General features: G+C 51.1%; 1 protein-coding gene across 1 annotated transcript in view; it reads right to left on the minus strand.

The window, feature by feature from the left end:
* The window catches only part of LOC119098282 (meiosis-specific nuclear structural protein 1-like), a 28,889-nt gene extending 15,332 nt beyond the window's left edge, over window positions 1-13,557 (minus strand). Inside the window, exons 1-3 of the mRNA XM_037221202.1 lie at window positions 13,399-13,557; window positions 12,983-13,089; window positions 649-741 (exon numbers count right to left, since the gene is read on the minus strand). Coding sequence (XP_037077097.1) covers window positions 649-741; window positions 12,983-13,089; window positions 13,399-13,557 — 359 coding nt within the window. The remainder of the gene's footprint in view (window positions 1-648; window positions 742-12,982; window positions 13,090-13,398) is intronic.
* Between the last annotated feature and the right edge of the window lie 1,190 nt (window positions 13,558-14,747).

Below are 14,747 nucleotides of genomic sequence, written 5' to 3' on the forward strand. Positions count from 1 at the left end.
TCCCAGCGATGCCAGTTCTGCGCAGTTTTCCACCGACCACGGCGTTGTTTAGCCGTCCTCCGCCATCCACGGCTAACCGGTGCGACCATCAGCATCGGCGCCGCCTGCTGGCGCCGTACCACCCATTCACACAGCTCCAACCGCAGCAACAGAACACAGCGTCCGGCGCCACCTGCTGGCCCCGTAACACACATTCACACAGCTCCAACAGCAGCAGAACACAGCACCGGCACCGTCTGCTGGCCCCGTAACACACATTCACACAGGTCCAACCGCAGCAACAGAACACAGCACCGGCGACGCCTGCTGGCCCCGTAACACACATTCACACAGCTCCAACAGCAACAGAACACAGCGTCCGGCGCCACCTGCTGGCCCCGTATAACACATTCACACAGCTCCAAGAGCAACAGAACACAGCACCGGCGTCGCCTGCTGGCCCCGCATCAAACATTCACACAGTTCCAACCGCAGCAACAGAACACAGCGATCGGCGCCACCTGCTGGCCCCGTAACACACATTCACACGGCTCCAACAGCAGCAACAGAACACGGTGTCCAGCGCACTGGAGGCCGAGCGGCGCTGGTCGGGCCGTGACCGCGGCGGCAACACCCACCTGCTGCCGGTGCTTCTCCAGCCGCTTCTGCTGCAGCTGCAGGTGGCGCTCCTTGTTGACGTAGGCCTGGTACAGCTGGCGCTCCAGCTGCTGCAGTTCCTCCGACTCCTGCCGCACGCGCTGCCTGCCGGGCAGACGGCGGCGCATCACCACCACGCTGCCGGGCAGTGCCTTCTCTGCTGTCGTCGCAGCACTTCTGCTATGGAAAGACTTCCAAAAAAGCCACTAATTTTTGCACCCACCAGCTCACGACGCACGACAAAAGCGTACCCATTTCGGTCATGAACCACTGGAGTCCGTGCGTCACTGGGGATTTAGGATGCGCTCAGCTACTGGGACTTCATGGTGTCGCCCCATCGAAGTCCTTCGGCACAAACTGCACAAAGTACAATCTTATCAATCCATTAAAGAGCAATGCCACTCGGGATGCATTTTTGGGGACGGGAGTTTCAGTGTACAAGCACGTATAAGCAGCTTCATTATGCGTGTCCTGTTCGGACCACATGACACAGCTGTCGAGCTCGTGTCCTCAAGTGCATGGATTTTCCATTGAATTGACAACTGCCGCTGAATTTTTCCATCGTGCTTCTCGCTCACTGTTGTTACGTTTTCTGTGTTGCGCGGGTTTACTTTGGCTCCATTTCAGTGCGGTAAAAGATTATTATTACATTTCATGACAAACTATCGTTTTTCAGTAAATTGCATGAATGTCTATGCAACTCAGCTATCACCAAAACATATATCATTTGCTTCGCCATCATGAGTTGGCAAACACTATATTGAAAAAACTCGATTCTTGAGCTTACTCTACATAGCCAATGCCTGCTTGATACACCATTCAACCAGTTTTAACAGCTAGTATCGTTGTTGCACTGAAGCTTCTTAATTTTAAACGTGAAAACATCTCGCGCTGTCCCTTTCACTTTAGTACCAGCAGAGTACACCTGAGTAAGCACGCTAGTTTCAGCGCATGGGATGGTTGCCCCGCGTCAGAAGTGTCAGAGCTACAGGACAACGCGATGAGGTGAGCGGGTATGAGCCTCTTAAACATGTGAGTGGATCTCTCTCTCTCTCTCTCTCTCTCTCTCTCTCTCTCTCTCTCTCTCTCTCTCTCTCTCTCTCTCTCTCTCTCTCTCTCTCTCTCTCTCTCTCTCCCTCTCTCTCTCTCTCTCTCTCTCCCCGCGGACCTTTGAAGTGATCCAGTGCGATTTACAGGTCTGACCGGGTTTTTAGGCTTTGGGTTCAATGAACACAAACCGCTTTTTCTGTACTAGTGGATGACCTAGGTAGACTTCTGAGTGTCATATAAAGCGATAGTCACGAGCGCCCACTAAAGGTGAAATTGCGGCAGTCTCCAGCGGAGGCACTCACCCTTTAGTGCCACACACACGAACTACCGCTGGCGCTGGTCTGGGGTGCCGCCATAGCACTGGATGTGGCTGGACAATCGTCACATCACGTACACATCAGGACGTTGGTAAGACCGAAAACATCATGACGATGCCACCACCTCCTCCTCCACGCCCTTGAACAATGTCGCTGATCAATGCTCGCTTGCAGGTCACTTCCGTCCTTCTCGCACATTATGCTGCAAATGACGCAAACCAAATTCGTCACTGGTAAAAATATCATCGCATTCTTCAGGACGCGCAAACCATAAAAAAGGCACATTGGTTTGCTTCTTCGCCTAGATTGCATTCAACCACCACTAAGTTCTGTGGTACCTCAATGGAAGGGTCCACTTTCGTCAATGTCATCGCCCATTTCACTGAGTTATTTTAGCCAAGGGCCGCGTATTTCCAGCACCGCGTGACACGGTGATGCATTGCACTCGCAAGCCACGTCGCTGACGTCATGATTTGCGCTCAGGATATCCTCTTGTATTTGCCATATCTTGCAAGCGAGTCGGTGTAAGTCAAGATCAGCGCCGGCTCAGCGCCCCACGGAGGTGACGTGTTCCGGAATTACCCGGCTCTTCCTTCGCCCGATGACAATACACAGCTCATGCATACGCCTTATTACATGCTGCCTTAATCTAACGCCGCACCTTGACATGTCGTACGTCAGGCACCGCGAACACAGCGCGCGCGCATTGGCATGCCGATTGCGTCGTTACGAGCCGACGCATAGCTTTAATCTGCGTTTGCGACTGTCGGGTAATGCGGGACAGCATGTCGACGAGCTGCTGCGAATCAGACAGCTTCGTGCTTCATATCAAGAATGTTAAAAAATGCAAAACGCTTAAAGTCCGAAACCCCGGGAATGGGTGCAAAATAACCGTTGCAGTCGACACGCCTTAAAACACTAATACACAAGAACTCGGAAAAACAGGACGGCAACTCGGGCTGAGTTACAGAAAACCAGGCCAAACCAAGGCCAAAAGGCAATTACCGTTTAGGCAATCGAGGAAATACACGTGGTTTTCACTACGGTGCAATGGGTTCTGCGCTACAAGACATTTTCTTCACTATGGTATGACCTCTACCAAATTATGAGTTATTATGCCGAGAATAACCGGCCTTCAAAATGGAGATATTCGTTCCACGAAGCTAATAAACAACCATTTGTAAACATTATGACAATACTCGAAGTTTTATTAAACAGCGCCTCTTGGTACATTGAAAGGACGGTTATTCCAGCATAAGAGCTGATGAAGCCGAAAAACCAGGGGCATATTTATTCTGCCTCATGCCCAGGGACGTTCCTTTCTGGATTACAAACGGATAACATTTTTTTATTGCACCGTAGTCTAACGTTCTCTACCTGCCCGTTCTAGGAAAAAAGGGCACTGACAGTAGCCCTCCTACTGCCAGTGTGAACTAACATCGAACTCCTCGTAGAAAACCAGGGAAATGCAGAGATGCGTTGATATTTGGGCAACACGGCTTTCTCGAAACGAACAGCAGAAGTAAACTCGGAATTACCTGCCGATGATCCTACTCGATTGTTCAGGCTTTTTTAAACAGCGAGTCGCATTTCTTTCAGGTTACCGACATTCAGGGAATTAAACAAGCAGCAATTGACATATATTTATACCATACCTAACTAAGGATCACTCAGTGCATACCTAACTAAGGATCAGAATATGCGAAAAAAACATGTGCATGCCAACGAATTCATGTAAACAGACGTCACGCATAACGCTTCATCCAAACATGCAAGCGATTTCAAGTAAACCGGTACACGTCACGCATTAATCATGCATGCAAACGATTTCAACTGAACAGGCGTTGCGCGCCACGCGTCAAGTATCACTAACGCATGTAAAAGATTTTAAGATAGCACACATCACACATCGAGGCGCTTACCACGTTCACATAATCGAGCATGATGAGCCCTCTACGTTAAGGTCTGGTCGCCGAGTGGACTCACTTATTCTCTTGTCTGGATGGTCCTGTACTCTGTAGATCACGTCGAGCTCTGAAAGGGGCATAGGGTCCATATCTCCCTGGATTTCAGCCTGAGCGTGTTTTGCCAAAAAATGGCCAACGAAAGGGGTATTCCCTGGTTGGTTTTTAGCTTCTCGCAGGGGTGCATTATATCTCGAACGAATCGGGCGCATCGACTCCCCGACACACACTATGTCCCTCCCATGCTTTTCACACAGTTTACACTTAATTTCGTAAACCACGTTTTTGCGTGTAATCCCCTAAACATGGGAGAGACATAGGCTATGTCGGGAAGTCCATGTGCCCTAATCGTTTGAGGTATAATGAGCACGTGCGAGAAGTCAAAAACAAAACAGGGAATACCCGTTTTGGTGACCTTTTTTTTACAAAATACGCTCAGGCTGAAATTTAGAGAGGTATGGACCCTATGCCCCTATTACAGCCCAAAATCATCACCAGAGCACAGGGCCATCCAGGCAGGAAAATACGTGAATCTATCCCCACAAAAAGCTGGCGACCAGACCTTAACGTCCAGGGCTCAGGATGCCCGATTATCCGAGCGTGTTAAGTGGCAGTAAGGTAAGTATATGGGGAATATTTGACGCGTTGTGCAGAGTACCAGTCAAATTAAAATCGATTGCATGTATAATTCATACGGGATATGTGGTGCCTGTTTAATTCAACTCGCTTGAATGTTTGAACGAGGCGCAATGCGTGATGCCTGCTTACCTGAATTGGCATGTATGCGTATTTTTCGCGTATTCTAATTCTCAGCTGGATATGCACTGTATCATAGTAATGGCTGGAAACTGCTCCTTGCTGAATCCCCTGAATGTTGATGACCTGTAGAAACTGTGGCTAACTGTTTCAACACACAAAAACACAGAACAATTGAGTAGAATGATCGGCAGGCAATTTTGAATCAAGTTTTGCTATTCGTTTCGATAGACATATTGCAGACATATCAACGCAGCTATATATCCATTCTCCTGTTTTTTTACGAGTAATAAGTATATTACTACTGTCTTATCTATATGCATAATGTTCCTCACGAATGCACTTAACAACTTACGTATCCCCGAACTCCACTCGGGGAAGATGATCCAAAGTCAGCTAATGTTTGGTTCCTTTAGTCCGACTTCTACAAAACATATCGTGCTTCTTGTCGCCGCGGAGAACTTCAGAGGAACTCGCGACACTCGCATTAATGGAGTATGCCTAGCCCAACGGGAATAAGTGATGATTTCTTAATGACTGCTCCTGATCCCTGCAGGTGCAGATCTCCCGAAGCCAAATCAGAGCATACCTTTCCCAAAAACGGCGGCGACACTCAGCATCTTACGCCTGCGCCCATCTTGCGGAATCTCGGATCAGGCGAACGAGGTTCGCAGCATGCTACGTTGACCTTCAACCGGGGCATGCAAAGAGCCCGCCGTAAAAAGCCCGCCGATCCGTCCCGTATCTTCAAGTCGCCTAATGGACTTTGATCACCTGCGCGATAGGAGCGAAGCGGTTTGTCTTCAAAACCCATGTTCATCGAGGAGAAGCGGGCTGTCTTCCAAAAACCGATGCTCAGCCGCCCCGACTGACGCCAGGCAGTACGCAAGCGAGACGACACAAACATGCCGGACAAATCTGCTTGGTCTTGCACCAATAAATTGCCGCATATATGTGTGGATGAGAATGAGCTGCGAGTGGTGCCCTTACGTCGCTGCTGTTTAGGCACTTCCGCTAACTTTTGGGGGGCCCGGCACACATACAACGATAGACGCAGATCTTTCAGCTGACTCACCTTGAACATCAATTAGCCGACAGTCCGAGGCCAACTGCCGCCCCGGAGCCTGCGCGGCCGTTTGTGTGCGATCGATGCTCGCCTGCAGTGAGCGGCGGCCAGCGCCCCCTCCGTGGGGAGCCGCCCCCCCCCCCCCCCCGCCGCCGGCGGCCCCCGCTCCCGGATGCGCCACGGCCGTAACGGATGACGTCCTGACGCTCCTCGTGAGTGTTGGAGGACGCCTCAGACGCTGGGAGTCCCGGGTCGTGGCAATAGGACATGAGCCGGGCACGAAGGACCTCGCCGCGGATTCTGACCTTCGGGCGATGGCCGACATCGGGTCGTTCGATAAGGCCCGGGTGCACGCAGGTGAGAGGCGTCACTAGTCACATCAGGCACCTCAAGCCGGTGGAGGCACTTAGCCCAAAGCCCAGTAATCATACCAGTTTCTCGTTCTGTTTCGTCACGGTGATCATTCTGCTGCAGGTGTTGTTTTCAGCGGATTACTGAATCACTCCTGTCTGCTGGGTCACATCAGTTCATGACTGCATGTTCGTAATATCAAGCTGAACATACCCCATACTTTTTTGGATGAAAAGGAGCTTAGAAGACAGAATAGCGAACACTATAAATACTGTGCACCACTAGATGAGTTATGGGTATCTAAAACGGCAATTGTCAGGCTGACAACGAACTTTACGGGGCCCGAGTTCCTCAGTTGACACCCCATTGTCGATTTCTGCAACAGTTAATGTTGCCAAGAAAGCACAGCTGGCTAGCAATTGCCGCACCCGCGATCGAACCTTACAAAGTGTCCGTTCTGACAACGGACTGTCCGCGATGTCTATCGGCGTGGTACCTCAATTCCAAGCTTCTACATGCAAAAAAAGTGGGAAGTTTAAAAACCGCCTCGTAAGCAGCGGACACAATCGCCCATTATCAGCCCGAACAGGTCGCATCACATCCGGGATCGTACAAAAGTAGTGGGAACCGTCAAGTGACGGAGGAATTTTGCCCTGCTTTCAGCAACGTTCCTGTTTTCGACCGGCGGCCGCCATTTTTGGCGCAGCGGGGCACGCGACGGGGCTGCAGCCGGGCTTCCTGCGAGTGTTCCGGTACCACCCCTCGTTCGGCTGGTGAAGCCCGGGAACCTTCGGCGGCGACGAGGTCCGAGGATACTGCCACAAGACGGGAACGCCTACCAACGTGCGAGGTTTTTCTGCCTAAAATACGGACCGACAAGACAGAAAGGCAACACAGAGCAACGTGCTGGCGCGCAGATGAGTGTCCAATGTGACATTCAGGCAGCGATCTTCTATCCCACGTGTGTGCCTACCCCCGGGCTGACGTCCGTCATCTGCAGGGAGTGGTTTCCGGCAGTCACCACGCTCCAGCTGCACAGGTGGGCACAGGTGGGCTGCACACTAACGATCTCTCCTGACGGGGGCGCCACAGGCAGGGAAACCAGGCACGGCGATGATCGCTGTTCCGCCACACCCTCGGGCGCGGCGTGGGCAGAAGCTCGCTGGCGCGACACCGCAGCATCCGGGCGCGGCGAGCACCTGCCACGTGCGGCTCGGCGAACGGTTTGTACTTCAGAGCAGCGAGCAGTGGATCACAAACAGATCAGTTATGTTGCCGGTATAAGACGACAAACTGAAGTGAATTGGCAACATAGCGCGATGTGGATCAAAGCCGTCAGCTCGCTTCATTCCAGCTTCAAATGTTCGATGACTGGCGTTCAATTTCTTGTCACCTCAGGTGTCTCACGAGTCTAGTATGCAGCTTTCCAGCTCCTTCCCTATTTCACACCACACAACGGCTCAAAGTTCATAACAGCGCGTGACTGAGGTTGTCTTCAGGAGCAACGACTGAACTCTGAACATGGCTGGCCGATGCCAGGGAAGTGGAGGCGTTCAGAGGCCTCCTCAGTTGAAATGAGTAAATTCAGCTTCCGTGGATCACGTTTCGCAGATCCTAAGTAGCAGAGGACTCCTACATTGGCGTGGCTTTCCAGACACCACATCCGATGCAGAATATTAATCATGCACCTGTTTGAAGTCCCAAAGTCCAATCCGAGACGCACGCACGAGCCTCTCAACACGGAGATCCCCCGGAACAGACTCGGCGTCCGTTAGCTGGAGCCCGAACCAGGACCCCAGCCGACTGGGCGCCACCGAGCCGGGACACCGTAAGCCCGTGCAGCAAGAGAGCCCGGCTGGGCCCGGAGTCGGCGCCCGAGCTTAACAGCATCCGCCTGCCAGCTCCGAGTCGGCCGTGCTCTGCCACGCTCACGGCGTAATCCCGCGGCTTCGCGGCACGGTTCACCGACAACCGTATGGAGACGCGCCCGGCGCACGGCCCGACTCCGCGGCACCGCTCATCGGCGGCCGTGTGGAGACGCGCCCGGCGCACGGTCCGGCTCCGCGGCACCGGTCATCGGCGGCCGTGTGGAGACGCGCCCGGGCGCACGGCCCGGCTTCGCGGCACCGCTCACCAACAGCCGTGTGGAAAAGGGGAGGCCGCGTAGCCATCTCCATCATAGAAACACACACACTCTTGTAGGCAAATCCGGTACTGGCTGTGTGATGCCACGTGGTAAAACGGATCCAAGCCGTTCTTGACCACCACCATTCGCTTCCAATGTCATGAAGGCTTCTTCGCCCCAGCCCACGTGAAGGACAGTGGGGGTAAGGGTGAGGTGCATTAAGGTACTGCTGCGAAGTGCGGTCACCAGTGCAAAAAGGCTGCAAGGTGTGAGCGTGGGAGGGGTCTGCACACCGGATGGGCAGCCATGCGAGTGCGTCCGGGTCCGGGGGGTACTTTGAGGTTTATACTTTGTTCGAAACGCCTGCATTACCGGCTGGAGGAACACCTCCGTCACGATTTGCACGGAGCGTGAACAAAGCCAACAATCTGACCTGAAGCTCTCATTGCCACGTAGTCTCAGCGCCGAAAATGATAGATGGCGCATTCCACGGGCTCTATATATTATCAGTGCTAATTGACCACTTAAAAGCACGAGAGGAGTAAACTGAGGTCACGATTAGGAAAATAAGTCGCGGCAACTCGGCAGCTATTGCTCTGCTCACGTACGTTAAAAGTTTGCATGCAGCCCAAAACGCGAGCTTCAGGGCAATCTCTAATGAAATCATCGTATCTTAGACCAGACAGCCAACATCTGACGCCGACAGCGGAGCGAACTACAGCTTGTTTGACAGTTTCACCACAGCAGGAGCGGCACATCGCAGCGCGATGCAAGCACATAACTGTTCTCCATTGGATGTACAGTGACGGGGCAGATCTGGGAGGTGGAAACCTAGTCATTCTTGTCACAGGTGCTGGGGCAGAGCTATGAGCTGGGCACTGCCGCTAATCAGCAGAGCAGTATAGTACATTTACGTCTTACGTGGCATCGCAAGCAGGAACAAGGCGTCCGAAACCGAACGAAGGAAAACCTGAATGAAACAGCACTACTGAGCATGCTGCATTAAAAAAGAGCCCAGTCGTCGAATGTGGCGGCTCAACTGTGCGTCATCATTTAAGGCCACGTGGTGTAGGTCCTGTGGCCGAGAGGGCAAAGCGGTCGCATACAATGCCGTTCAATAATCCGGGTGTGAGTAGACGCCAGCGTCCGCTCGGTTCGGATAGGATGTTAAGCTTAGGCGCCGACTCTAAATTATACACGCCCACACCTGTTGCGTTTTGAAGACAAACACATGGACATGGACAGCAGTATTCAACAACATATCCGTTACGTTTTGAAGACATGAAGACAAACACATGAACATGGACAGCAGTATTCAACAACATATATATTACGTTTTAAAGACAAAGACAAGAACATGGACAGCAGTATTCAACAACATATATGCTATGTTTTGAAGACAAACACATGAACATGGACAGCAGTATTGAACAACATATATGTTACGTTTTGAAGACAAACACATGAAGCATGGATAGCAGTATTGAACAACATATATGTTACGTTTTGAAGACAAACACATGAACATGGATAGCAGTATTCAACAACATATATGCTATGTTTTGAAGACAAACACATGAACATGGATAGCAGTATTCAACAACATATATGTTATGTTTTGAAGACAAACACATGAACATGGACAGCAGTATTGAACAACATATCAGTAGCGGTAAACCATGCCCGTTCGCGGGTTCGTCATGATGTGGATCGTGATCATTTCACCAACGATAAAGGGATCGGCCACTTACGCCCGCCACATCAACATACAGCGACAACATCAGTGGCACTTGCTCCTTTCGCTGGCACCACGCCACTTTGTCCAGACAGATGAGGTATGGTATAGCGTACACTGTTGACTGCAGTCTCAAATCCGAGAAATACACTAAAGAGGACGCAAAGCTCGCTATCTTTCCACAGACATGTTATCTTTGAGTTATATATATATATATATATATATATCGTGATATATTTATATATATATATATATATCGTATATATATACATATATATATATATATATATATATATATATATATATATATATATTTATATCGGTCTCATAGATAGAATGTAATAACTCACCTGGAGAGGGCATGTCCACCGCAATACGGTGAAGTTTACTACCTATTTATTGTATTTATTTCAGTTTGAGACTCAAGTCAGCAGTGTACGGTACAGCACTGATAAAGATGAACAGTCTCCGGGAGGGTCCGCCACCGGTAGGCGGTGTGTGTGTCGGCAAAACGCCATGCGCTGGGGCGCGCGCAAGGCGACCGAATGACGCTGCTCTCCTGAGGCCGTCTGGAGCGTCAGCTGGCCCTGCTCACCAGCCGAGAGGGAGGCACCCGCCCACTGACAGTGCGCCCAGGGCCTCGCCGCTCCTCGTAAGGCCCCTGGACAGAGTGGGTCTCGCGCTCGGGGCCTCTCGAGAGCGTGTGAGAAAGCGTCGGTGCGTCCAGCCTGGTAATTTGCGGTGTTTAAGGTCATGCTGTCCGGCGACTCTTCCTCTGACACGGAGAGGCGCTTCTGTCAGTCACGCTATGGTGATGAAGCCCAGTGTGACAACATGTATGCATAATCAATACCCGTGCGCTACACTACATGAATGACTCACTTGGGAGGCGGATAGTGCCACACCTGCTGCTGAAAATGCTGCCGACTGATGACCAGAAGCACCGTTAGGGTTCCCGTACAAATGCAGGACAACATTGCTGATTATCCCGGGCCGTTCTGAATCATCGCCACCACACGAGAAGGACCGTAATATCTAGCAACGTGAACAGGGATGTGCTTTTACCGCAGCCCTTGTCGTGAAATCGCTACAAACAAACAAGTCCGTAGCGTTAGCAAAACCGAAAAGAACGCGTGTTTCAGCCTTCCTTGCAGCAGTCATATCAAAACGGCCACTGCAGCGGCACACCTAAAAACGGGAGCTTGTACATTGTAGCTTTGCACTAACAGCGCTGTACTCGCCGTTTAAAAGAAAGCCGCCCTGTCAAGTCAAGAGAAAGTTAGACTGCAGTGACTGGGCAATTCCACATCCTGCTGGTCCACTTTAGACGCAATCTGTCGCTATGGTCACATCAACATAACTGGTCGAGGCTCTCCAGCGAACGGACTCCGCTTGTCCGTGAGATTCAATCTGGGGCATACCGAACCGCGGTTCGTCACGCTAGCCACAGCCCATTCAGAACTCGGCAGCGCCCGGCGCGCCGCGCCCGATGTCGGGCGCCCGGCCTTTACGGGGCCTCTTACGCTATTTGTGTGGGCATGGCGGGCCAGCACGCGGCCCGCACTCGGACCGAGCTCGGACTTAGCCAGAATGGTTTGCCCTTAAAGCGAACCGGCTTCAAACCGAGAACATAACGGCGGCGACTCACGCTAGCCGTTCTCAGGCTGGGGCGGTCGGCGTGGTGAAACACGCGGGGCATGTTCGAACGCTCGACAACGAACGCAGTAACTTCGTAGACGTGTGCCGCAAAATTGATGACTTTTGAACAGTTCGTTATAAATGTGCACTTTGGACTACTCCTGAATGGCTTCAGACGCTGATTTCCTATGGGAGAAAAGCCTAACATCAGATCGAAATTAAACTGTACAGTGCGCAAACAGATCGGGCGTGTATGATTCGGTATACAAGGCCAGTCTTTCAAACTCGTCCTCAAAAGCTCAGATTTTACACTTGGAATAGCGACTTACGTGATTTCTCTACCTTATCGCTCATTGCGGTCTAAAAAAACCCTCTGTTTGATAAGATTTAAATTGCAAACTTCACGTGCAACTAAAATCCACGCTAAGTAGGATTTCAAAACAAACCACTTAGTGTACCGACCCGCTGAGAGCTGATAATACCCCATGTCGATCAGAAGTGTTTGTCTAAATCTTATCAAGAAGCGGAAGCGCTGCAGATTGCGGCTGAGGCACATATGGGATTTAAAATCCTATTTCGTCAGCACCTCCCAACCTTGGCCAAAAGGCACCAGGGCGAATTTGTCTCGACCTTCCAAGCATTTGCTCTGTGCTTAGCTTCCAGGCCGCGCGCGATGACGGTGGTGATATTCAAAACGTGTCCATACTTATTGGCATTTAGACCCACCTTCACTGCAGTTTTTTTTTTAGATAGCAGCAGAGAAGCACTTTCCTCTCAAGCGTAGGTTTAGCTTATTCCTTGCATATGACGCCCGCCAACCCTACTTCAAGGTACAACTTTCCCTCGTCTTTTTCTGACAGCACAGCTCCGCCGAGTTACCAACTTCTTACCAGCGTGCGGAAAACCATTGTCCCTAAGAGTAAGGCGCAACACAGACGAGTGGAACCGAGCTGACCAACACCCCTGACCATCCCGACTGGTTGGACTAACACCCCCGACCACCCTCACTGGTTGGCTGTCGCCATCCCACTGATGAATGCCGATCCGACAAAAAGGCACATGATCTAAGATTTGCTATAAGCGCCATTAAATCAGGGTAACATTCAGCGTTCGCCGATGGCTTCGGGAGAGACCCCGTCTTCCAACACTCAACACATGTTATTGGCTGATATTGGTAGCGCATTATGACACTTCACCAGCGCACAGCAGCGCCATCTATTCCCGTTTCGGGTAGTGTTCTCAGTGGCCCTTGTGACGCAAGGGAACATCTGGTCAAATGGCGTGCAGCAAAACTTGCGTGAATGCCACGCCTTTCCAGGGAAATGGTATTGCCGTTCACCCTACCTCTCTTTTTCATCACGCAACTTGTCATCGCGCAGCTTGGCGAGCTGCTCAGCCAGGAGGGTCTCCTGAGCCACCCGGTGGGCCTCAGCCTCGCGCTCATCCAGCTTCTGCGGGCCAGAACAGCGCACGTGTTGCGACAACATCGAAGATGCGTAACAATGCAGCAAGAGACGACGGCTGCTATGGACTCTTCCATTTGAGACGAGATTAGCTGGTGCGTCTCAGTCCAGTACTGAAAACATCCTATCGTTCACCGCTCAGGAAGACCTACAGCATGTTCCAGCGAGCCGTCGAACCTCTACCGTAAGTTAACTTCATACTAATGACATTACAATAATTATCATTTAGTTCTTTATGAAAACAATTGACCACCCACACTATGATCAAAATATGTGTGAAACAAGCCGGGTCGTTACCTGCAGTAGCCTCTGCTCCTCGCAAAGTTCATTCTGCTGGTCATACAGCTGGTGGTTCAGCCTGCGGTGCCCCGCTTTCTCCACCGCTCCTATGCTTTCCTGAAACGCCGCGTATTTCTCAAGTTGCGCCTGAGTCAGGCAGTGTTCTGCCTTCCCCATCGCCCCTATGCTTTTCTGAAACGGCCCAGTATTTCCAAACTTGAGCATGAGTCAGGCAGTGAAAACGCTACGCCCTATCGCGGTAATAGTCGATACAGTCCCGACATTCACGCGAAACTGCAATGCAATTCTCCGCGTTTACAAGCGTGCTTCCCCGTATCTTGGGGGCGATTCCTTGCGTTCCCACAAGAAAACCGTATCATTCAATGGAAATGCAACAAAGCATTAACAGGAGTGCCACCAGTTATTTTCGCATTCCCATAATTGTGGTTTCGCATTCCCACGGAGTGCGTGCAGCGCCGGCTGGGAACTTCATACGCCATGGATAAACCCTACCGCCGGAGCCTACTGCTTAACAAATCACAGTGTTCACCAGTAATAAGTGGCCGGTATCTTGCATTGACGTTGTTTGCTCCACATTTACAACCCTGTAGTGAGCCTTCGTGACGAACCAGAAGATATGGCCTCAGTGCATGCACACCGCAAATAAAGTTCGTTGTATGTACCCCCAACTCACCATTCAAAACGTGTGGCTTCGCGCCTTTCATTAACGCATGCATGCAACTGCAAACGTCATCGGATTATTTTCAATACAGCAGGTTTAGCCAAACATAAATAAACAAAGGTTTTCTTCCTCTTGGCGTAACATGGCAGACTCACTCCAAATGAACCAGCTTGGGCCACTGACCCCGAGTCTTTTTTCCCTTCGGGTCAGGCCAAACGACTGGTTTAACATGGCTTGAACAGTTTTATCTTGAAACTATTTCTTCTGCGCTTTCAATGACTAAATCTTTGGGTCTTAAAGGACGATGTGCAAAAGTTTCCACGACAAAAGTCGCAAAGTCCGTAGCAGCAAATCCTTTCTTAAACCATGTATTTGAGTATTGTGACCCTAAGCCGCATTCAGGAGCGTAGTTTCGAAAAAAATAGTAGTGCGGAGGTCTGAGCAGTGTGAATGATGACATATCCCCGACACACCCCAAAAATACACCCATAAACGTATTTCCACAGGGATTTGACCCACTTTCTTCGCACAGTTGGACAGCGGGGGAGGGGGGGGGGGGGGGGGGCTGGAGCCCAACTGGGAGGCGAAGGGGAGGGGAATCCTCGCTACAACCGAATAAGAAACCATACCCTTGGCTGCAGTCCACGGACGTGGGCGTCGTCAACGTGGGGAAGGGGTAGGAGGG

The sequence above is a fragment of the Pollicipes pollicipes genome, unplaced genomic scaffold, assembly GCF_011947565.3.
Source record: "Pollicipes pollicipes isolate AB1234 unplaced genomic scaffold, Ppol_2.1 Scaffold_4740;HRSCAF=5597_pilon_pilon_pilon, whole genome shotgun sequence".
NCBI classification, from domain to species: domain Eukaryota; kingdom Metazoa; phylum Arthropoda; class Thecostraca; order Pollicipedomorpha; family Pollicipedidae; genus Pollicipes; species Pollicipes pollicipes.